The sequence below is a fragment of the Schistocerca americana genome, chromosome 6, assembly GCF_021461395.2.
Source record: "Schistocerca americana isolate TAMUIC-IGC-003095 chromosome 6, iqSchAmer2.1, whole genome shotgun sequence".
Taxonomy (NCBI): Eukaryota; Metazoa; Arthropoda; class Insecta; order Orthoptera; family Acrididae; genus Schistocerca; species Schistocerca americana.
Genome location: NC_060124.1, coordinates 184,684,871 through 184,711,142, shown reverse-complemented (window position 1 = coordinate 184,711,142; position 26,272 = coordinate 184,684,871). Strand labels below are relative to the sequence as shown.

General features: G+C 40.7%; 2 protein-coding genes across 2 annotated transcripts in view; one reads left to right on the top strand and one right to left on the bottom strand.

Annotated features, from left to right (window-relative positions):
• LOC124619737 (TBC1 domain family member 23) overlaps positions 1 to 12,276 on the bottom strand; it is a 221,771-nt gene extending 209,495 nt beyond the window's left edge. The window contains exon 1 of the mRNA XM_047146310.1: positions 12,131 to 12,276. Within this exon, the coding sequence (XP_047002266.1) occupies positions 12,131 to 12,159 (29 nt within the window). The 5' untranslated portion in view covers positions 12,160 to 12,276. The remainder of the gene's footprint in view (positions 1 to 12,130) is intronic.
• Positions 12,219 to 26,272, top strand: part of LOC124619739 (mitochondrial import receptor subunit TOM70) — a 61,721-nt gene continuing 47,667 nt past the window's right edge. Inside the window, exons 1-2 of the mRNA XM_047146311.1 lie at positions 12,219 to 12,504; positions 12,653 to 12,826. Coding sequence (XP_047002267.1) covers positions 12,259 to 12,504; positions 12,653 to 12,826 — 420 coding nt within the window. The 5' untranslated portion in view covers positions 12,219 to 12,258. The remainder of the gene's footprint in view (positions 12,505 to 12,652; positions 12,827 to 26,272) is intronic.

Genomic DNA, 26,272 nt, shown 5'->3' with positions numbered 1-26,272 from the left:
GCCGCAATGAAAAATGCCTTTGTTTTAAAGACGTGCACCGCAAATCCAGTACCATGTCAACAACACTCTCCCCCCCAATTTTGCGATAATACAAAACATGTTGCTCTTCTTTGAACTTTCTAAATGTATTCCACTGGTAAGGAACCCAGACCACGCAGCAGTGCTCCAAAAGAGGGTGCACAAGCGTAGTGTAGGCAATCATAGAAGTTCTGTTACATTTTCTAAGTGTTCTGCCAGTAAAACACAGTCTATGGTTCGCCTTCACCCCGACATTTTCTGTGTGTTCTTTCCAATTTAAATTGTTTGTAATTGTAATTCCTAGGTGTTTAGCTGAATTTAGATTATACTGATTTACCGTGTAACCTAAGTTTAATGGATTCCTTTTAGCACTCATGTGGATGACCCCACACTTTTCATTATTTAGGGTCAATTGCCAATTTTCGCACCATTCAGATTTCTTTTCTAAATCATTTTGCAATCTGTTCTGATCTTCTGATGACTTTACTAGATGATAAATGACAGCACCATCTGCAAAGAACCTAAGACAGCTGCTCAGATTGTCTCCTAAATTGTTTATATAGACAAGGAATGCCAGAAATCATTTCTTTTGCCCTGAACAGCACTGCTGCCTGCCAAGAAATGATAAGACTAGTTCTGATATACATCACCAATGTTGTCAGAGAGATTGACAAAGGAAGACTACTTTGTTAGTTTTTATTAAAACTTTTTTGTTTTTGAGTCATCTGATATGTCTTTTACCCAAACTTGTAGTTCCAGTAACCAGTCACTCCATAATCACAGAGAGATTTGAAAGTGCATGGATTTCTCTAATATGACAATAACATGCTCTGCCAAACAGCACTCTCCCCCATCCATAGTCTCCTATCCTTTCCTCTTCTCCATCCACTCCAGATTGCTGCTTCCGTCCTACATGACAGTTGCACTCCAGTCAAGCTGCCAGAGATGGAGGTCATGTGTGCGTGAGGTGTACTTGTTTGTTTGTTTATTTGCTTGTTTGTGAGGGTGAGTGGGTGCATGTGTGCACACTTGCGTTTCCTTTACCGAAGATGGCTTTGGCAGAAAACTTCATGTCTTTTTGTTTTGACCATCTGCAACTCAAAGTGTCATCTTTATCTTTTCCTTACGCTGCTGATATTCCAAATTGGAGTTACCACTGTTTGATTTTGCCTAACGACTTTTCTTCCAGCCCATTACCCTGTGATATTTTACTCTTCTCAGTACTCAATCTTTCTCTACTTTCCTGTGTTTATGTACTGCCTTCCAAACTGCATCCACTCACAACACACAGCTATGTGACTGCACATATTGTTGATGCAGCATCTGAGGCCTCAAATCGATCCCAACGATAATTATATTTATTGCTATTGAGCCGATTCCTCCCTCATTCTAGTGTTATTTTAGTTCTTTATTTTGTACACCTACCCATCACACATGAACTTCTGATTCTTGACTTAACCGATCCCGTTTCCCCTCTCTTCCCTTATCCCAACACATACCCACTGTACGTCATCCATTCCTTTTCTCCCACATTTCTGTACGTTTTCAACATATTTGAGCGTAATTTTGTGCAATTCCATGCATTTGTGTGTATTTTTAAGTATTTGTGCGTATTTTTGTATAGCTGAGCATGTTTTTGGGTGTCTTGACTTATTTTTTGTGTCTCTTTTAAGTTATCCTGGTCCCCACACAACCATCTAACCCCTTCATTTCACCATTTATGAGTCATACTCGTTTCCCCTATGCCATTCCGGCACAATGGACCCCTGCTCAATCTTTCCAAGCCAGCTCAGAGAAATATCCCTTTACCTGGCTAAAACCCAGTCCCACATCCTGTTTCTTACATGCTGCCTAAACTATGGAACCACCCCATCCAGCCAATGGCCCGCGTAACAATAGAAATTCCTTACTATCGATACCATTTCTTCCTCCATAATAAACATTCACCATTTTAGATTCCACCTGGCCATGGCACTGACAAACCTGGGACTGCAAAAGTGCATCCTCATGCGACAGGGATCCCAGAACCACCTCTGCTCCCTCCACAATATACAGCTACTGTGCAATCCCTGCTACATAAATCACATATCTGAAACTGATTACCTTACTCTCCAGCACCTGAAGGAGCAATTCCAGACACCACTTCCATAAGTTATCAAACGTGCTGACATCCTACTGCCACCTCAGGGAACCACTACCCAACCATATCCATTCCACAGTGTTCCACATAGTCATCAGCCCCTGATAGCACTCCAGACCCTGTATACCTGACATTTTCAACTGCCCCCCCCCCCCCCCCCCCCCAAACTCCCTGCCATCACTCCACCAAATCCTGAGTTGAAATATTCCTGTAAACACTGTTGTTAACCTTTTCAGTAAAACTCTCAGTCTCACAGTAGTTTCAGTCCTATCCAACAAAATTTAACCATGTTGGACTTAAAGAACTACTTTCCTTCTCCCAATCCCTGCAATGGAAACACTTATTTGCCAAGAATCCCTTCAACCAAATCCAATTTAATCCCAACATTGAACTCTGCCTCTCCCAGTTCATAGCATCATCCAAACACGATTCTCTCTCCTCTGACCTAATCACTCGTTGTCACCTTCCAGGAATTCCTTGTCTTCAACTAGGCCTCACCATCTTTCCCCTGCTCCCTTTCTCAAAATACCAACATCTCAGCAGAAGAATGGACAGCCATACACAACCGTCAAACAAACCCTGACCTATTTATTATAGTTGCAGACAAACACTCTGCCCCTCTTGCTATGAATCACAGTGACTACTGTGCAGAAGCAAGTATCTGACTTGTCCTTCTATAAACTCTGCCAGAGTGATTCCATCCCTGAAGTCCAACATAATCTCCAGTCCCTGCTTAACACCTCAGGCCCTTCCCAGAACCTCTCCCCTGAATCAATTTCCCTCTTCACCCCTATGACACCCAGCATAACCACCTTCTACATGTTCCCCAAAATCCTCAAACCAAACTAGCCTGGGCACCCTATGAGAGATGCTAAATAAGTTGTTCCTTCTAATGAATGAAAAACCTAAAGCAAGCTTCCCATGAATGAAGCTGCAAATCCCTATAGATCAGTTATTCAGTTTCCAGGAAGGACATCACATGTCAAAACAGTTTGTGTTCCTGAAATCTGCAACAAACTGATGTCTTGTTTGTATGCTTGTAGTTCAGCTCATTGGTTTTGGGAAACTTCGCAAAAGCCCTTTGAAAATTACATTCTGCTTTAGTCACATAGCATACTTCCTTCTCCAGTCTTTAGTAAATTGCTGTCAGGAATTGGAACCAAAATTTTAGTTTTTAAATACTGAACCTAATATATTCTAACTAATCCAATGGCTTTAGTCTCAACCTAAAGGTTCTTAATTGTTCAACGAGTCCTTATTACTTAAAACTGCATGTGTGATTTGTCTGTTTACCTAATGGAGGAAAGAAGGGACTGTAATTTATTTTTCTTCCACAAAACACACGTGGATAACAGAACTCACAATTTTAACTCTTTTTAAAGCACCTCACATTTCAGCAGCCACCAGCTAGGCAGACATTTGTGATTTTGTAGATGACTTTAATTGGAACCAAACCTATAAAGAACTTTCATACATTCTTGTAGAATGATTTGTATTCCACATGTGTTGGAGACTTCTCACGTATTTAAGTTTTCTCACATAATCGGCCACACATTTATTTTGAGTTCTTTTGGCATTTGTGTATCAGTAAGGATGTAGTAGTGAGTGCCTAACCAACTGTTCTTTAGTTATTGGTGCTGTCACAATGCAACAAATGAAGAAAAAAGTTTAGGATTTAACATCCAGTTGACTAATAGGTCATTAGACATGATGCACAGGCTTATAATGGGGAAGAAACTTGGTGGGGACCCTTCAAAGGATTCACCCTAACCACCCACTTTAAACAGTGTAGGAAAATCACAGAAAGGAGAGAGGGTGAGACTTAAGTTGGAGATAAATTGTGCAAATGAAAAAAGCAGTTGAGACAGATGTTAACAGAGATTAAGTCCAGATGGTGAGATGTGAGAATATGTTGGAGTAAGTAACTTTATCTGGAGCTCAATGAAGCTAGTACTGAGTGGGAGGTGAATCATGCTACAGAGCATGCTCAGCAACTAGCTACTGGTGTGACCAAGAAAATCTATTCATGTGTGCGCATTTATGTGCTCAAGCAGTTCAGTGCTAAACATTCCTATATGAAAAGGCCATGCAGTGAAGATATGTTTGTAAACAACGCGTGGTTTCACAAATTTCTCTGCCTTTGGTTTTTAGCATTTACTAACACCCACTCACTACCACTAATTGCAGCCTCACCACTGACCCAACAGTCTAACCCTCGCTATATGTGGACGACATCTGCCTCCACTAGTGCCACTTGGGAGTGCACCTTTGAACCGGCCGGTGTGACCGAGCGGTTCTAGGCGCTACAGTCTGGAGCCGCACGACCACTATGGTCGCAGGTTCGAATCCTGCCTCGGGCATGGATGTGTGTGGTGTCCTTAGGTTAGTTAGGTTTAAGTAGTTCTAAGTTCTAGGGGACTGATGGCCTCAGCAGTCAAGTCCCATAGTGCTCAGAGCCATTTGAACCATTTTGAGTGCACCTTTGAATGCTAGCACCAGGAAACCACCTAAAAGTCACGTGATTGTGTCCAGTAACTTGGCTTTCGGTTATCTCCTTTAGAAGACCCAAGCTTTCTGTACACTCAGAATAGTCCAATCCCACTCTGAATTCTACGAGGGCTGTTCAATAAAGAATGATCATAATTTTTTTTATGGTCATAATTTCTCATGCTAAAATTTAATCGTATGGTATTCTGTTACCTTAATGTGCAACAAACACACGCTGTAGTAGTTTCATTGTTGGGACTCCTGGTTCCCACCTGTGAGAGGAAGTCAAGGTCAGATATGTTCAGTATCGTCTACCACTGCAATGGGGGTAACACGCGAGGGACATAAGGCGGCTTTGAAATTCTGCTTTTGTCTCAACAAATCTTCAGCTGAGGCCTATGCAATGTTACAGGAGGCCTATGGAGAGTCTGTTCCTCCCTACAGCACAGCTCAAAGGTGGTTTAAAATGTTTAAAGAGAGGATACCATCAATTTCAAAGGTAGGTGGACCCGATGCTCCATTTACTGCTCTTGAAAAAGAAAACATCAACACAGCTGATGTCATTGAGAGACAGGGTCGGCAAATTACGTTAAGATCACTTTCTTACAGTCCATATTTGCAAAATACCACATTTCCGTGAAGCACGCTGGATTCTGCACCACGGTAATGCGCGGCCCCATATTGCCAATGTTGTTGCTGAATATCTTGCAAAAATCAACATGAAGTGCATCCCTCATCCTCCATATAATCCGGGTTTAGCCCCATGTGACTTTTTTCTATTCCCTAAGATGAAAAAAACGCCTTTGTGAGAGGCATTATCAATCATCAGAAGCAGCGGTGAAGGCTGCGGAGGTGATTTTGAAGGACCTCTCAAAAAATGGTTTCCAGCATGTATTTGAAGACTGGCAGAAGTGAATAGCATTCATGGGTGACTACTTTGAGAAGGACCATCAAAATTGTGAGAATGAGGAAAGGTATGCTGTCAAGAAAAAAAAAAATTATGCTCCTTCTTTATTGAACAGCCCTCGTACTTAGTCAGCCAGTTGCTACGTCACGCTGACAAGGAGCAGTGCACCACGTTGCGTTTCAGCCAAGTCATTCTACTGCATTTATCTGTATATGTGCTCTTCAGGATGTGCACAGAACTTTCAGTGTTTATTTTAACATTATTTCTGGTATGCTAAGGGTACTTAGCAGCTGTAGTGTTATGAGTGGCATTAAGCAAATGTGACAAGTATTACCTTAAGAAACAACAGCAGTATTTTTATGAGCATTTACATGTAGGGAAAGTCAGAAGCAGAAACAGTGGACCAATACGGCACTTATCCCAGCGTTGACAGTTCAAGAATATGCGACAGCTGGCTGTCAGACAGAGCACATTGTCTTCTCCATCCCTCTCTGCACGTATTGCAACACGCAGCCACTAAACTGTCCAGAGTGGCATATTCATACGCCAATATTTAAATGGGTGCATGCCAGTTCTCATCAGTTCCAGTTCAGCAGCTCCAGTTCTACAGTTGCCTACATGTTATCTACAATGTTGACCATTTCTAGTCATCAGACAGTTTACGATAAGTGATAGTTGATGTGTTTACCTATTGTCAGATTGAACTTAAAGTCTCTAAATTGCAGTCTATGCTGAACTTCAATTATATTAGTTAGTAATCATCTACAGTGTTAGGTAGGATTAGGATCAGAACTTTACACCAGTGCTGCGCCGTCTACATTTACATCTACATCTACATTGATACTCCGCAAGCCACCCAACGGTGTGTGGCGGAGGGCATTTTACGTGCCACTGTCATTACCTCCCTTTCCTGCTCCAGTCGCGTATGGTTCGCGGGAAGAACGACTGTCTGAAAGCCTCCGTGCGCGCTCTAATCTCTCTAATTTTACATTCGTGATCTCCTCGGGAGGTATAAGTAGGGGGAAGCAATATATTCGATACCTCATCCAGAAACGCACCCTCTCGAAACCTGGCGAGCAAGTTACACCGCGATGCAGAGCGCCTCTCTTGCAGAGTCTGCCACTTGAGTTTATTAAACATCTCCGTAACGCTATCACGGTTACCAAATAACCCGGTAACGAAACGCGCCGCTCTTCTTTGGATCTTCTCAATCTCTTCCGTCAACCCGACCTGGCTCTCTGCGAGCCAAAGCAGAGTATACGTTAATATACATTATTTCAATAAATGCTCAATGTTTTTTTTTTAGTGTGTTGCATAGCGATTCTGTTTTAGAGATACTGTCCTGTGAAGCTAGCAAGCAACCAGGCAGGCCACCTTTATCTGTGGCAGAAGGTACACTTCCTGCTACTTTTACTACCTTTTGTTCATATGGTGGACCTCTCAAAGAGCCTTTTGGAAAGAATTAATAATGTTATGCAGACAATGTATTAGCACATATGTATACATAATTTTACACTGAAATTAGTAGATTCTTCTGATGCAACTCTGGTGTCCTCTTGACAGTGACCTGTGCACTTGTGAAACGCATCACAGTTGGATTATTTCCTACAACTCATGCACACACAGAACAAAATAGCCATGTAATGACTCCTGTGTTTCTTGAGAACAAGTGGTTATTATAATAAACTGAAATAGTCCCTTTACCTCTGTGTGGCGTAGGAGTGAGTATGGGGGGTGAAGCTCTGCCTTGAGCAGGTACCTGTTTCATTCTTTCCTGGCCAAAAAGTCCTGAACCTAACTCCTTCAATGTACGGAAAAGATAGGTTGCGCGCACATGCACCCGCCTGCCCGCGCACACACACACACACACACACACACACACACACACACACACACACACACACACACACACACAAAGCAGCGATCTGGTGGGTGTGGGGAAAGGGTAGCAGGGTATGGGTGGGGGGATGGAGAGCACTGTGTGGCAGAGTGTACAGTAATGGCACTGCCAACAGGCACAGTGTCAGGAGGCTGTGAGGAGTAGTGGTGGTGGGAGGGAGGAGGGGATGGAGAGTAAAAAAGAAGTGGAGTGGGTAAATATGTACAGCTTAGTTTGCAGAGGACAGCTCACAAAGTGGGTAGGAGATAAGAATAGGCAGGAGGTTATAGGGCAGAGGGTGTGGAAACAGTTGGGTGAAGGGTTTGGGGGTAGTTGGCTACCGTGGTTTGAGGGCAGGACAATTTCAGGTAGCAAGGAGCAGTTGTAAGGATAACTACCATCTGATCAGTTCAGGAAAGCTGATGATGGAGGGGAGGCTCCAGATGACTTGTGAAGTGAAGCAACAATTGAAATCAAGCATGTTATGTTCATCATCGACTACTTTGCTCTTGGTCAAAGTTTGGCAGTGGCAATCATCCTGGTGGACAACTATGCAATGATTGGGTATATGACATGGCTGCTTTCGCAGGTGGCCCAGTGTCTAATGAGGGAGGATAAACCTGTGACGGGACTGGAATAGGAAATGTGGCAAGACTGAAATAGGAAATGCTGTGTGGGTGGATTGGGCAGGTATTGCACCTGGGTCTGCCACATGGATATGATCCTTGCGGCAAAGGGTTGGGATTGGGAGTGGCATAGTGATGGACAAGGATGTCATGGAGATTGGATGGGTGATGGAAAACCACTTGCGAAGTAGTGGGAAGGATCTTGGGTAAGATGTCCCACATTACAGAGCACAGTGATAGATAATCAAAGCCTTGACAAAAGATGTGGTTCAGTTGTTCCAGTCTGGAGTGATTTGGGTAACGAAGAGGGCACGCCTTTGTAGCTGGTTCTGGGGGGTGGTAGGAGGATTGGGTGTGTGTTGAGAAATGGCAGGGGAGACTTGTTTGTGGACTAATCTGGGGAATAATACCTCTCTAAGAAGGTCCTGGTGACAGGGGAGTTATTGTCATTGCAAATATGCCGTCCCCAGTGGCCCAGCTGTATGGGAGGAATTTTTGTGTGAGGAGGGGATGACAGTTGTCAACATGCAGGTACGGTTGGCGGGTTTAATGTGGACAGACATGTGGATGGAACCTCAGAGCGGAGGATGTCAACACCCTGGATGGTGGCACACTGGGTTGAGGTGGACCAGGTAAAGCGGATGGGAGAGGTGTTGAGGCTGCGAAGGAATGAGGACAGTGTGTCGTGGCTCTGAGTTCAGATCATGAGGATATCATCACTGAACCTGAATCAGACTAGAGGTATGGCTTTTTGGGGGGGCTAGGAGGGCCTCCTGTAGATGGCCCATAAACAAGCTTGGTAGGAGTATGCAATGCAGGTGACCATGGCTGTGCTGTGGATTTGTTTGTATACAATCACTTCTAAGGAGAACTAGTTGTGAGTTACGATGGAGTTAGTAAGGTGTATGAGGAATTAGGTAGTGGGTTTGGAGTCTGAAGGGCATTGGGGAAGGTAATGTTCAATAGGGGTAGGACCATAGGATGACTGATGTTGGTGTATTTGGAAGTGGCATCAACAGTGACGAGTAGGGACCAAAGAGGTACAGAGGAGGGGATGGTGGAGAGTTGGTGTAGGAAGTGGTTCGTATCTTTTACATATGAGGCAAGTTTATGGGCAACTGAATGGAGGTGTTGGTCAGTGAGGACCGAAATTCTTTCAGTGGGGTTACAATAACTTACGTAGTAGCTCTCAGGATGATGCCACATCCGCTGACTTCACAAAACATTTCCCATTACAGTGTAATATAGTAAGCAAACTTACTAAGTGTCCCTTCGAAAAGTTGTCAGGTGAATCTTTCCTGGCATTTTGGCAGATATTTGCAATTTTGTTTTTGCACTGTGTGACTGCAGTCAGCCCACACAATTATTTCTTGTCACATCTTTCATGCGACACCCACAGTCAACAATAAGTATCAGTTTGTTTCCCATTACAAACAAAATTATTTTTTAATTTGAATTTTAAACACTCATTCGATACAGCGCTCCCAAACTAGTCTAACCCAATATTTGTTTCATTGATGTGCATTAGAGAGGCTAGTAAAACACAAAGAATACACAGCAATCCATCAGCGACGCAGTAGTGGTGTGTGCTTGGTGTTAACAGTCATCAGGGGCTATGGCAGTGCTGTAACTGCTCAAATACTGGTTTTTCTTAGAGTTTTACTAGTTAATACATATCAATAAAACAAACATTGCACTAGACTAATCTTGAAGCACTCTATCGAATGGGCACGCAAAATTCTCCTTTAAAAATCATTTTGTTTGAACGGGAAACGAGCTGATGCTTTCCGTTGAACACTGCGCACTGCATGAATGATGGTGATAAGCACTACACAATGCAAAAATGAAAGTGCAAATATCTGCTGAAACACAAGAGAAAATGCATGACTCTTGGGTGAGACACCCAGTATATCACATATCTCTCTTATTATAAGAGTTACGAGAATTAAGGATCTAATGAAATTACTTGTGCCTTCGCACTTTATCATTTGCTGGAAATCTCATTTTAATAGCATGCATCTCCTTGCTGGCTTACAATCACTTTTAATTCTTTATTAAACTGCAGGAAATTTTCATTTCCTGTGTTACAGGGGTGTATAGTGGTTTATTCACGTAAAGACATTTTATACAATGTTGTAGGATTTCTCAACTTAACACACTGGAAAAAATAAAATGTTACAGGCTATAGGTAAATTCAGATATATTTAATGTGAATAACTCAGGAGGCTTGCTGTCACCTTGTTGAAGGAACCATTATGACGTTTGCACGGAAAACATAAATCAGGATGTCTGGAAAGTGGAAGCACCACCCTGATCCTCCCAAATCTGTGGCCAGTTTCTCAACAATGCACTATCTCATATGGTTTATACCTATCAGCAACACTTTTTTCAAATTCTGAATGATAGTTAGTGACAAATTCCACAAAGGGAGAAGTGAATTGTGAGGCTGTTAGCATACGTAGTCACTCAAAAGTAAAAAACTGAAAAAAAAATTGTAGGCAGAGGGCTCAAGAATGTACACCACAAACAGTCATTATCATATCTTTAATAGGTGCACGTGTATTGTGGAAGTGTAGGATTGACCTAGAATATTTTTTGTTGACACTAGTGAACAGAAATAAGTAAAATAAATTAATTTTCTTATTTTTTGCCACCAAAAATGTCAATTCCTAGTATGTTACTGCTCCCAGAAATAGTGAAGATAAAAGGATAGGCTTACAACAGCCAATATAAATATACCGGTGCACCAGTACTCATTCTTTCCACACTCCATCTATGAAGGGAACTGGAAGATACCTTAATATATCGTACCTTCTGCCATATATGTCACAAGGATTTGCAGAGAATGTATGTAGACGTAAAAACTGTCATATCATACAACACCAAAAAGCTCTCAATTACATATTCACCAAAATCTATACTTACACATGCACGAAACTTTTTTTACTGAATACTGAGCACAATACGATTTCAATTATTTCTGGGACATGTTATATATGACTGACTGGGCACTATCAATTCAAAACAAACAAACAAGGAAGGAAGCACATGTAGTTAAAATACAGTTTATATTCCCTCTTCAATGTACAGTTAGCTGTGTGTTCTGTATTCATAATGTAGTCCCTACCCTTGTCATTAATAATGTTTAACATACTTCAAAACAATAACGCACACATTCCCATATATTAAACTCTATTAACGTAGTAAGATGTGTCATCTTTCACTTTTGTACAACACTTAGTGCCATAAAGGTACTGCCTTTTCATTCGGTTTTTACAAACATATTTGGTATGACCCGAAGAAATATGTTGATGCCGACCCCCCCCCTTTTTCTTCATCCACTGTTGTCCGTGGTGTTTTGTGTATTTATTTTATTAAGCGATCGCACAGCTGTTCTTCAGTGTATGCATATACCGTCTCCTCAAGCATAATGCCAACTCACTGGGAATATAAGTTTGTCTTAAAGCTAAAGTGACAAATGGATTACACATAACGAAGACGCGTGGCATGGGAAATCGTTTGGTATTGGTTAGAAAGCAAAGGGACTCTGTATTTTTTTAAAAAAAAAAAGAACTGAAGAAAAAGTCTGATCCAAGAATGCACAATTTTACTGTCAGTTGCTTCAAAGTCTCATTTGTTCTCACACTTTGAAAATTCACTAGTGGGTATCTTGACAATGCTTTGATCCATTACATCTGATATAGCATATAATATTGTTGCGTCTGCTAGAATTGGCAAAGCTACGATTGCTGAACGTATTTTGTAATACAACTATTTGATAACGTGGCACACAACCTGTAGGTCACGTCAAAAAATAAATTCCTACGTTGTGTGAGCTACTTTCCAGCAACAGTCGCATTTACGACAAACATGAACTACTAATCTTAACCTCCCATCTCATTAGGCACTGTAATCTAATGACAACCTCGCAGCAGCCACCCAATTCTCACCTAGTTGTCAACCGCAGCTTCACGAAACAGTTTCCTACCATCCCTACTGAATTACTGATATCTAAGGTCTAAACATATTTCTATAAACGCCTGAAATAAAATGACTTGATTTAAAAAACTTACCACGTAGTATCATCGTCTTCTAATGCCATTTTCCCATCTTGATTCCTTGCTCAATCTCTGCTTTTTCGCTTCTCATTTGTTTCGGCCTTTCACCGCAGTAGGGGGCACCACCCAGAGTAACGTGTGTTATGGCATCGTCTGGTGTTTCGACGTCGTCTTGGTCGAAATGGCAAATTGCGTTAGTAGTTGGTGCTCCGGTAGCATTAGGTATAGGTTATTGGTATCTAAAACAAAATGCTTCTTCCATCGGCCAAAATAATGACTCGTCATCGAGCTCTAAAAGTAAACAGTCATCTTTGTTGGGGACCGGCGATCAAACCTCGATTGACACGGAAGGTCTCGATTCAGTGAATTCTGCGAAAACTCTTCCCGAGGTTGAGCTATTCACATAACTTTAAAAACTATTTGTTTCTGAATAAATTTGAAGCATTATTTGCAAACGTTAAACTTTATTTGCAATTTTATGCTGTACCTACAAATGAACCACTCGCATATGATTACCCAAGGGAATGTTTGTTGCAGAATCCTTTGGAAAGAGCGCTGTATCACAAGGATGCAGGAAATCAACATTTCAAAGCAGGAAAGTATGATGAAGCAATTAAGTGTTACAATGAAGCAATCGGTGTTTGTCCCACAGACAAAAGAACTGATCTGGCCACATTTTACCAAAACAGAGCAGCAGCTTATGAACAGTTGGTATGTACAACACTGTTTCTCCACAGTGACACGTAATTATTCACTTGTATGAACATTCAAAAAGGAATAATTGTTATAGATATCTTTATCTATATCCTGTGCTTCTCCTATGTGACTAAGTCTCTGCACCACAGGAAACAGCTGAAGTATTTGTGTGTTAGCATGTATATAATTTGCAAATAAGTTAAAGAAATTCCAATGGATGGTAGAGGAATTAGCAGTTTCGTATTTGTGTAATGCAGTAACTCAGTCACAGTGAAGACCTCTGAATGTTCCACTCCATTTTTAATTGCCGGAAAACAAAAATTTACCCATTCATCATGGCCCCATTGCATGAGTGCTGATTTGCATGTGTAACTGCAGAGTTAATGATAAACCAAAACATTCTTCAGCTGTAGGACATATGTAAACTATAAGATTCATACAAAGACTTGAAAGTTATCTCTTGTCTTTTCTCTTTTTCCCATTTTTACAATCTACAGTTGAGCGGTTTATTATCAGATGGCCCAGAAAGTAATTCGTACTGCAGATCATTTCTTCCATATCTGCCAATGCTTTTTATGTATGAACCATGTGTATGTGCACCAAATTTTAGAATCCAGGTATAACTGTAGGTTACTCTATAGTTGTTTGGGCAAGTCTGTTCACAGATCAGAGCAAAGAAAGGTAACACTGTGTCCAATAGGATTACACCTAATAAAGCAGTTGGAAGCAACTCCCCCCAGTTAAATTTCCATTAAAATTCAATCCTCTTTATTACTATTGCAAGGAAATTGTAGATTATTATTACACTCTGACTAGGCTAAAATTACTTGCTAGTTGAAACTAAGTACCTTGTAAATGAATTGCTCCAGGCAGAGGTCACATGTGAACTATCCACAACTACCAATGTGCTGTAACAAGTGTCGTAAACAGCAGCTAACATACATGAAACAAGTGTCATTGAACAGCTGTAATGCTGAGCTCTGTGAACAGACTGTTTATCTGTCACGGACCACAGGGACCAATCTTAAACACAAGAGACAACTGACTGATTGTAGCAATGTTGTTGTGGCACAATACAGGTGCAAGGGCACCCATACCTAAGCGAAAGGAAAAATTATAGTGTAGCCAGGCGTTTTCCTTCCAAGAATATGATTTAAAAGTCTGGGAAATACGGAAGCGTCCGATCCCACCCGTCTGCTTTGACCCATGACGTCACAAATATGCCGGAAACAAAAACAACCACACACTTTCCACAAGAAGCCTAAGGACACTAACGGGACAAGCGCGGGAAATGGGGTGTTTTGCGTGGGGGGCAAACTAAATATAAACAAATTTAGACGCCTTGCGTAGCTACAACGTGTAAGTGAAGACAGCCATGCATGAATATCCACCCACCTCCCCAGGGGTCGTAACCCCTGCAACCCATAGAAGATAAAGATGCTTCAGTAGCTGATTAGTGTTTTTTGTCTTTTAAAAAAAAAATCTCACGGGATAGAACGAACAGATCAGAAAGATAAATATAATAAACTAAAACAGAAATTCGAGGAAACAGATAATTAAAATAAGTAATAAGTGTTTTTAAATTTAAAAAAAAAAAAGCTCAGGAGATTGAACAAACAGATCAGAAAAGTAAATAAAATAAGATAAAACAGAACTGGAGACAGCCACACTCAAACCAAACTCCACGTCGTCATGACGTCACACACGACAACACCCTTACGTCACGGGTCAAAGCCGACGCGTGGGATCGGACGCTTCTGTCGACCCAAAGTCTGTATTACATAGGGTTTGAAGTGGAACTTTTTACAGCTACTTAAGTCACCATTCGTCTTCCAAAATATTAAAAACACTCCATACCCCACAGGTTAGGCCCCCTCCTACAAACTACTGTATGGATGCCCTTGTACAGGTGTCAATTAATAAATTTTAATTGGGCTACAATTTCGGTGCTAATTTATAATGCTTGTAATATATAGCATTAGAGTATTTTGAATGAAACATAGTCACTTTATAGTTAGTGAGTAATCTTATTAAAATATTGAAAGAACTTACCAGTGATAGCAAAAAAAATGAAAGAAAAACTTGATACTTTGTTTGCTGCAAACTGTAGGTTAGAAATGCCACAAAGTGAAGAAGCATCTCAGTCTTCGAGAAGCATGGAAAGACAAGGTGTAAAGGTTGTTGAAAATAATGTGCCCTGTATTACGGCCAAAACTGGACAGGTAAACATCACAAATGTGAGGCAGAATCCAGATGCAAGACTGGAGGACACCATAGAAGCAATGCCTACCACAATTACCAATCAAAGTAGTAGTAAAAAGCCTGTGAAATTATCAGGTGGCAATTTTTCAATGAGAAAAAACTCTAATGAAGATCCAAACACTGCTGCAGAAGCAACCAGCTCAGGAGTAAACAACAGATTTGACAGTGAAAAAAAAAATCCCTCATTGTAAACAAGTCAGATATGGACATTAACAAGTAGCTGAACGTGAACACCACAGAAGGTGAAAATACAGATTGGCAGGAAGTGAACAACAAGTGGAGAGACAGAAGAAATTCAAATGTAGTGAAACGAAATGACAAATCAACCAAAACTGCTGCGAATACAGCACAAGGAAATAAACTGTTGTACAAGACTGTGCTACAAAATGGAAAAGCTAGTGAACAATATAAGCCTACTTAGAAGCCTACAATGCAAACATTTGGAAATGTCAGTACTAAAAACTGAAATAAAGTCATAATAGGTCCTGACGATGAAAATGGAATGCTGTATGGCGAAAAAAGACCCAGGATTCACCTTAGCAAGCTAAGAGGTGGCACAACAACTGATACTGTAACTAACTTCTTACAGAACACTTTCCCAAGTCACAACAGCTTTACAGTGAAAAACTGGAAACAAAGGGATTAAATAACAGCTTCAAAATCGGTGTTCATTTTTACTTAAAAGATAAAATAATTCACAACAGTATATGGTCCAACAATGTTTGATAAGGCATTTTTTATTCTGGAGTGCCCCAGTGAGATAAATATCCAAGACCAAGATATTCCAGTAAAAAAGGAAATGTCACCACTGAACAGAATGCAAGCTTAGTTATGGCTAGAGCAAATGTGCAGTGCCTTGGGACAAAACTCGTTGCATTATCATTGTTTGCTGAGGAAGTGAGACAAAATATATTATTTATAACTGAACACTGGCTGGCCCATATAGAAATAGAATACTATGGGCATATTGAATGTCTGGAAATGGTGGATGCATGATGTAGAGACACTTCTCTGCATTGTGTTGTGTCTGTATATACAAATAGTAAGCTCAGTGACAAGAAAATTGATGAAAGATATGTGGACTTGGCTCTAGAATTAGCTGCCGTGGGGCTGCCAGATGCCAAAATAATTGTTTGTTTGTACTGTTCCCCAAATGGCAATATTCAAAACTTCATCAGCAAATTGGAAAGCTCCCTGTGTCATCTAGTGTGCCTAGGAGCAAAAATTGCCTCATATGGAGACTTCAACATCCATATTGGGGAAAGTAGTGACAAAGATAGAGCTTTTAAGGACTTAGTAAGCAGCTATGGACTGTTCGTGGCAAGTTATCTACCAACTAGAGGGGGTGTCTGTTGTGATACTGTTCTTGGAAGCCTATATAGTTGGGAGTACAAAGTAAGTGTGGCTGACCCTATGCTTGGGAATCAGTCATGAAGCTGTGAACAAACTCAGGAAGTACTCATCAAATGCCCAGCTGGCATTCAAATTAGGTCTTCAGAAGTAGAGTTATTAGAAAGAAAAATTTAGGTGATTTCAAAACTGCAGTGTCTTCTACATACTGACATCATATGTGTGAAGATTTGGCACCAGATGATACATTCGGTTCCATGTTCCAAACTTTTAAAGCCAAATTTGATAAAACTTTTCCACTAAAACCCAAGAGAGATCCAACTGCCAAATCAAAATACACAAAGAAAACTGTTGAAGTAAAGAGCTGGTATACCTCTCTTGCTTAAATTCTTGCTGTCCAGATGAATTTAATGAATATTTTATAAACATAGTAGAATGCACAGTAGCTGGAATTCTTACCATCAGAACTGATCCTGCAGTTGCTCTGAAATTTGGTAATAAATGCAGCATGGTAATGTGGAAGAGTGTATCCAAAAGACATAATAAAAATAGTGGCATCATAAACACTCAGGGAGCCCTGTAATTTATGGAAACCCAGTACTATTTTAAAAACTATAGTCTTCTAAATTGCTCAACCACTGTCAGTAGTAATAAATAAATGGCTCCAGGCTGAGGAATTTCCAGACTTCCTGGCAGTTCACACACAGTACCAGTTTACAAAAAAGGTAATCCACATAAAGTGTCAAGCTATAGGCCTATATCTATAATCCCATTGCTAGCTAATGTCATGGAGTCCATAAGAAAATATAAGCTGTTAAGTTATTTGGAAGGAAATAACCTCTTTTATGATGCACAACACGGCTCCTGAAAGGGCAAGTCAACTAAAACAGCAGTACCCAACTTTGTTATAAATGTAAGTCAGGGTCTTGAAGACAAGGAGTCTATAGCACTGGTACTCTGTGAGCTGAGTAAGGCATTTGATTGTATCACACGCAAGACCCTTCTCAGCAAGCAAAAATCATTTGGTATTGAGGGAGCTGTTCTGCAAACTCTAGAGCCCTACCTAAATAACAGACACTAGACAGATTCTATCAGTGCAAGAAGCAAAATCAGGTGAAATGACGTTAAAATATGGTGTGCCACAGGGATCGTAGCAGGGCCCCAGTTCTTAATTTTCATTAATGACATAGGCTCCAATGGGCACACCTTGTGGTTTGCAGAGAACACAACTTTGTTCTCAAAAGGGGACAAATGTACTTAAAGCAGCTCAACAAGCAGAAGTACTATTCAGTGAGGCCAAGACCTGATTCCTTATGAATGAGGTGAAAATCAATGGAGACAAAACACAGAGGATGAAATGCAGCCAAAATGATACAGCAGCTGTTGACCTTCTGGTTTTTTTCATTGATAGAAAGTTAACCTGGCAACAGCACACTAAACATGTATGTTCCAAACTCTCACAGGTCCTGTATCTCTTGAGGAAACTAAAATGTGCTATACCACACCAGTGCCAATTAACAATTTACTATGCAATGTTCCACAGTCACATCAGCTATGGGCTGTTACTGTGGGGCCATTGTGCAGGCTGCAAGAGTGTGCTTTTATTACAACAAAAGAAGACAGTGAAGTGATGATCGTTTCCTCAAGCAAAAAAAAAACACGACCATTGTAAACCAATTTTTTACAGATTAGGAGTTCTGACCCTTTTCAGCCATTATATTTTCAGTTGCCTTGTTCATACAAAGACAGATCGTGCATACCACAGAAAGAGAAATGAATTTCATCAGTGTAGCACTCGCTATAAAGACAGCATAGAGAGGCCAAGATGTCAATTAACTGAGACGCAGAACAGATTCCCAATGGTGCCCCTAAAATTATTTAATGCTTTACCCAAGGATATACAGTCACTACCAGTTGAACAATTTAGGACTAAAATTATGTGTATACTAAAAGAGCAACCTTTGTTCAGTGTAGAATAATACTTCCCTGGTAACAGAACAGTGTCTGTCTGAGCTGCAACTCAGTACCAATGGCAACAGCAGCAACTCTGCTATTTTACTACTTGATTATCTTATTATTGTAACATATATTGTAATCTACTTCTTAAATATGTTTTTTAGTGCCCATTTTAGTATCAAATTGCAATTCTTTGTTTTAATGTGGTAATATTATTGTAAAATTGACGCTGCTGTCCAGCCATGACTGGTGAATGACAAAGAACTGGTAATAAATAATGAAATAATATTACATTTATTATCCATTTCAGGTATGCAGTCTTGTGATTAGATTAGATATTGATACAGATTTGCGGTTGGTGTCAACATCACGTAAAACAAAAAGTGTTTCCACATTCACTTAGATATTAACTTTCATTTTACTAAGTTGCCAGTGTTACCTGTAAGTTCCAATGTATTCTTTCTCAGTAAATCTTTAATCCAATAACGAATGAAATTTGACATGTCACAGAAGTGAGCTCTACAATCAGCAGGTATGTTTTGGGTGAGAGTGGGGTGAGCAGCGCTAAAATATATTATCCTAGTGGGAGTCTTTTTTGCAGTTTCCTCCCACCTACTTACTTGTAGGATGTTTGTGTAATTGTATAGTAAAAGTGCACTTATGGTGCGGCAGCTGTTCCATTGCATGCTGCAATTGGTAACTGTTTGTATGGTGAAGTATGAGAAGTGGACAAGATGAATGATGAGTCAGATGATTAGACAAGATGGCTGAACCGATGACAAAATAGTGTTTGATAAAAGTTGTCACGATATGAAGTATACAAAATTACTTGGTGCCGTAATGGAAAATATTGTACAGAATGTTGTCATATAAAACAGAGTATTCCATAAAATTTGACTGTACTCTGAGGTTCCTGTGTCACACAGCTTTGCAGCAGTGTACCGTAGGTCTCTAGAAGAGCGTAGCGTTCCAAAAGATTGGAAAAGGGCACAGGTCATCCCTGTTTTCAAGAAGGGAAGTCGAACATACGTGCAGAACTATAGACCTATATCTCTAACGTCGATTAGTTGTAGAATTCTGGAACATTTATTATGTTTGAGTATAATGACTTTTCTGGAGACTAGAAATCTACTCTGTAGGAATCAGCATGGGTTCTGAAAAAGACGATCGTGTGAAACCCAGCTCGCACTATTTGTCCATGACACTCAGAGGGCCATAGACACGGGTTCCCAGGTAGATGCCATTTTTCTTGACTCCCGCAAGACGTTTTATACAGTTCCCCACAGTCGTTTAATGGACAAAGTAAGAGCATATGAACTGTCAGACCAGTTGTGTGATTGAATTGAAGAGTTCCTAGATAACAGAACGCGGCATGTCATTCTCAGTAGAGAGAAGTCTTCTGAAGTAAGAGTGATTTCAGGTGTGCTGCAGGGGAGTGTCGTAAGACCATTGCTATTTCATAATATATATGAATGACCTTGTGGATAACATCGGAAGTTCGCTGAGGCTTTTTGTGGATGATGCTGTAGTATATCGAGAGGTTGTAACAATGGAAAATTGTACTGAAATGCAGGAGGATCTGGAACGAATTGACGCATGGTGCAGGGAATGGCAATTGAATCTCAATGTAGATAAGTGTAATGTGCTGAGAATACATAGAAAGAAAGATCCTTTATCATTTAGCTACAATATAGCAAGTCAGCAAGTGGAACCAGTTAATGCCATAAATTATCTGGGAGTAGGCATTAGGAGTGATCTAAAATGGAATGACCATATAAAATTAATTGTCGGTAAAACGGAGTATGGATGTAGGTGTAGAAATCGGGACATTTCAGAAATACCCCACAAAGTTTTTGAACGATCATTGGGCTACACTACAGATCAGTCGTGCACCACAGCCACGTTTCCTCCAGTCACATCCATTGGCTTCACCAACTCACAATCAAATTGTAACATTTCAGCCTAATCTCTAACTCATACTACGCTACAGATGGGTCCATCACCACAACCGGTTTTCTTACACTCACGTTCATCGGCTTTGCCAACTCACAACCAGAGTGTTACATTTCAACCTAATCAAGACCTCAGGCCACACTATGGGTCAGTCTGTTACCGCAGCTAGCTTTCCCCCAGTCACATTCGTTGTCTACTCCAACTATAACAATAAAATACAAAATAGTATCACAAGAAATTTTGTCACGTTTCCAGAAACATACAAGAAGTACAGATGAAAACCATTAATCACCTCTATAATCCATAATAGCCAGATTAGTAATTGTCAGTCTCATTCTATTTATGTTGAAAACAAAATAATCAATTCTTATCTTCCCCCCCCCCCCCCCCCTCCAATTGGCTATGACCAAAGGTAACAGCAGAATGCAGCAGAAGAGGTGCTTACACCATAGATGCACTTTAACCTAATTGTATACTGTGCTAAAGGGTAAATTGAGCATACGCTAAACCATTTTCTGCCCTGTGGTTATCAGAATTGGAATCCCTGGGCTAGAGTGTGATAGTAACTCCCTCTGGAATGAAATCTTGGCTGTAGTGACAGACTGACCAGTAGCAGAGCCCGAGTTCTAGAGTAGGTTGGAAGGTAATGGAAGGAAAAAATTTGGTTGTAAGTTCATGAAGTCAACAAATGTGAAAACAAAATAAAGGTTTTGGTAACAGAATAGTCTGAAGCAAAGCGTGTTGGCCACATTAGCACCATATTTAACCCATTTTGCCATATTTTACACACTTTCCATTATAATAATTAAAACTTCAAGGTAACTTCAGAAAACCTATTATGGATCACGGAAAAGTTCTTAAAAACTATTTTGTTCCTTGTTCTTTACACATATCATGCATATCTAAAAATTATGAGATAGTACCCAAACTGTATGTACTCACCTAGAGCATCGCCTTTCCATAGCAATTTAACATCATCCATCAAAATGATGATCACTGTTATCCACAGTCTAACCTCTTTGCTCTTTCTGGTGGGATTAAATAGATGGTGTCAATTCAATACAATACTGCAATGCTCACAGTAAACAAAGGTAGGCAGTGAACCAGTCTTTTGCTTCGACCCATATCATTATTACAGTAGTGGGCATAAATTACCCCTGGAAAGCGATTAGGCCTATATGTAAAATGCCTGCCATAATATGAATTACTTTGCATGAGCTGTGCCACGTTGACATAACCATTAGTGTTGCTGGCTGACCTCCAGCAGGTCACCATTTCAAATCTACTCACCAACAAATACTTGTTAATTATCATTTATCATTTCTAAAAGGTTCTTGTGTTCGTAATGTTTGTATGTTCCAGAATATTTGCTGTTTGTGTAAATAGCAGCACTCTCTTTCCAGGAGGCAGTTCTTCTGTGTCCATAACACCTGTGCTTTTTCAGTGCTAGGTGTTGTTGTTCATTAATGACCCTGCTTTTGGATATGTACTTGATTGTGGTAACATGACATTGTTTGATGTAGATGCCACATACTGTAAAGCATTTACTTACGATAGCTCCAATTAAAAAAGTAAAAGCCATCACCTACACAGACAGGAACTATTATACAAGCAGCACATCATTCCCAACGTCTGTATATTTAGGAGACCAGTTGACTCCAAAACAATCCTCTGTACATCAGACATCCATCATTGCTTTCCAAATACTCTGTTCAGGACACGACAAAGTGGCCAAAAGGGTTTGACTGAGGCACCAAAAACAACAGGTAGGATGACACAATGTGTTTGGCAAATTTGTGCTTTTACTTGGATGGAATAGCCCAAGAGTGGTTTGAGAACAATAAATAGAAGCTTGAGAGCTTCGGATAATTCCCTGCTGGACTGAAGAAAACTTTTGGTGACATTCTGCAGCAAGTTCACTGAACAGAACAACAATTGAACAACAGGGTGCGAAGTGGAGAAACAACACAGTTATACATACAGAATGTTTTGCCCCTGTGTATCATTGTGAATAAAAATATGACAGAACATGACAGTCTCACACTTTATGGAAAGAGTCACAGAAGGTGAGTACCGAGCTCATTTGGTAGAGGTAGGAATTCATCAAGCACTGCCAACACATCGAGAAAATGCAACAGATAAAGAACTGGAAATAAGAGACATGACCGTCTCCTATATGTGGCCCCTGTGACAGTTGTGGGAGACCCGCCATTTCTACACCTGTCTCATGTCAGGTAGTGAGAGAGGAGATACACCAGTTCATGGCGGCCAGAAAGCTCTGATCAAGTACTCAAGAGATAGCAGCCATGAATGTTCAACCCATATGTCGAGACGTAATTGACAACCCAGCATCCAACCAACACAGGTACACCTAACTCCTCCACCAAGGATAACACCATGCAGAAGAACAGACATTTGGAGAATGGAGGACAACTTACTGATATATTTCTACTATGGATGCCATGGACTTGTCCACTTCTGCAAAGAAAGAAGATAACAGTTAGTTAACTACTATGCCACACTCTTGTCACTGGGTGGACAGTGCATAGTTCGGGAAGAAGTGGAGATGATGATACGAGATGATGACAGCGACCCTTCAGAGTGTCCTTCCTGTGGATGAATGTAGCGTTTCTACCAACAACTGAACACAATCAAAAAGAAAAATGTCTACCCATTGCTATGCGTTGATGACATCACAACAGTTCTATTCACGCCTGTCAAATGCAGACAAATATAATTGACCTGTGTGACAAATCCCATCACCCCACCCTGTACGAGGTCATTCACCAACGTGGATCATCTGTTCCCATCATGTTACCAAGGTTCAAACCACCCTCCTAACAGCTGACATCAGGAAAACTTAAGTGAGATGACCATTTATGGAAGTGAGACTGCGACAGATGCAAATCTTTCATGGGTGACGATCACTAAGACATCAGGGAGTCTCAGTAATATCTTCATTGATGGCCAACCTATCCGGGCACTAACTCACAAAATAAATCTACATACCAGTGATGATCATAAGCATTTTAGATGATAAAACAGAACTTTGGTTCATTGTCTTGAAAAGCAATTACTCATCACTAAAGGTATGTGCATAGGAATAGCCAAACCAATTCAGGATTGGAGGCTCAGTACCATGGACAAAGATTCGTCCTCCAGTACCACCACAAATACTGTGGTGTAAGAAGCTATTATTGAATTACAGAGAGGATCTAGCCTGATCGAGGAACAGTGTTGGCAAGCGGTGGCCATTCTGCAACAATTTTCAGATCTTTTCAAATCTGAAGTGGAGGAAAGGCGGACCAAGCAACCCATGGTTAAACTCCATATCAACACTGGGGATCATCCACCAGTTAGCACTCTTGTCACTGGGTGGACAATGCATTGTTCGGGAAGAAGTGGAGATGATGTTACAAGATGATGACATTGACCCTTCAGAGTGTCCTTCCTGTGGATGAATGTATCGTTTGTGTGTCACCTACCGACAACTGAACATAATCACAAAGAAAGATGTCTACCCATTGCTATGTATTGATGACTCTGTAGACTGCTTGAAAGAAGCAAAGTATTTATAAATTATGGACGTGCAGAAAGGCTACTGGAAAATTGCAAGTGCCGAAGCTGACAGGAAAAAGAAAGCATTTATAACATCTGATGGCCTCTACGAGTGGACTGTGCAGCACTCCATCCACCTTCAGGTGCATGATGGACAACCTGCTTCTACATCTTAAATGGAGGACATGTCTTTGCTATCTGGAAGACATTTGAAGAACATCCAAGTCACCCACCAAACATGTTGAAGTGTGTGCCGACTACAGACCTCCACTAGAGTCCAAAAAAAGTGCCTGTTCATCACCCAGTGAAAAAAATATCTTGGAGCACATTGTTAAGGGCAATGGAATCTATACTGACCTGGAAAAAATAAGAGCAGTCATAGATTTTTCCGACTCCTTAGCACATTTGAAATGTGAGATGGTTTCTTAGAATGCACTTGTACTACTGGTGATTCATAAAGGACTTCTGTACCAAGGCACATCTCTTCCAAGAATTACTGCAGGGAGACTCCAAATTTTCCGAGAACTAAATGCAAGAAAGGTCTTTCCTTGTCCTTAAGGAGGTGCTAATATCATTTTCAGCCCTAGCACTGTATGATGAGAATGCTGAGACAGAACTTCGCATTGAGCTAGCAGGTATGGAATAGGTACAATTCTAGTGCAAATTCGGGTGATGGCTTACGCATCCAGAATACTCTCCAAGTCTGAGGTGAATTACTCTAGAGTGTTTGGGCCATCGGCAAGTAGTGGTTGTATTTATTTGACAAGCCATTAATTGTTATAGCTGATCACCATTCCCTATGTTGGCTGGCTAGCCTGGAGAATCCATCAGGTCATCTGGTGAGGTGGGCAATGGGGCTTCAGAAATACACTCTCACAGTGGTATACAAAAGTGGATGTAATCACGAGGATGTCATCGTCCTTTCAAGGTGTCGTTTGGCAGAATGCAGCAGTGTGGATGAAATCACAGTCAACTCTGCATCAAATGACATTGCTGCTTATTGTAGGGAAGATCCAGCATTGTTGACCATCATAGAAACCATGAAGAAGAGGAACCAAACAAAGAATAATTCCATGTAATAAATAGAACACCGTATTGGAGGAACTATGATTAAGTGGGATGAAAATGGTTGCATGCCATCCCGTATCATTATTCCCTTAATTATTTCCACAATTCTCCAACATCTAGTCACCTGGGATTTGTGAAGACTCTAAACAGAATCAGATGCACGTATCACTGGTCACCATAAGGAATGCCAGCGATGGAAGCACGTACCACAGTTGCCTCCAGCGCATCTTAAACTAGTTCCACCTGCAGCAGTGCCATTTTATTAGGTCAGAATCAACTGCTTGGGAACATTCCTGAGTTCAACAAACAGGATTCGGTGGATAATAATCTGTACTGTCTCACACGCAACACTATCGCCAAAATTGTGTTGTCTGCCAAACCTCCGGAAATTGCAAGTTGCCTTATAGGAGACAAAATTTTTGAGGTACAGAACACTGTGTGTGATGATCTCTGATCGTACGAAAGTTTTCAAATCAAGTCTAGTACCAGAAGTAATTTCACCTTGGGCCTCACCTACAGGATGACAACAACCTACCACCTACAGATATTTGGCCTCACAGACTGCTTCAACAAGGTGTTCACCAATATAATCTTGACATATGTTGATGTCGACAGAGAAATGGGATACAGAAATGCCCTTTGTGACATACGTATACGACACAATAAAGTAAGCTACTATAGACATGACATCATTCTTTTTGCTCTGTGGTCACTAAGCTGGGATGACAATAAAGACACTGTTCCATTTTCAAGTGGACAATATTTAGGATGTCTAAGTGAAACACTTCATCACAGAAACTGAAGAATCAAGGCAGCTGGCTTGCATACAGATTCTGGTCTCCCAGAAGGATGATACAGAGCTCTGTAACGACAAGCCTGGACAATGTCTGGGAGACACAATGTGGATTTTTATGCATGTGCAGAAAGTGAGCATGTCAGAAAAGTTACTAAAATGCTACTTTGGGCCGTATCGAATCTTTTGCCACTTTTTAGACATCGCATACGAAATAGACTGTTATGACCCTTCGTCGAGAAGACTAAAGTGCAGAGACATCGTCCGTGTCCTGCATATGAAGCCCTACTACAATCCTGAGCTGCAAGTCAATGATCAGAGCTTCTCATTTGAGGAGAATGAAGGCTCACTCAGTTATGACAAAGCTTCAAAGGGAGGTGTTACTTTCAATGCTCATCAGAATAAGAGGATGTGACAATACGACTTGGAACGCGAGGATCCTCCAGTGCTGCAGTACAGAAGACCGCTGACAAGAGCTATACGTGGGATGCTGCAGTCAGTTCCAGCGAGAACTTCTGAAA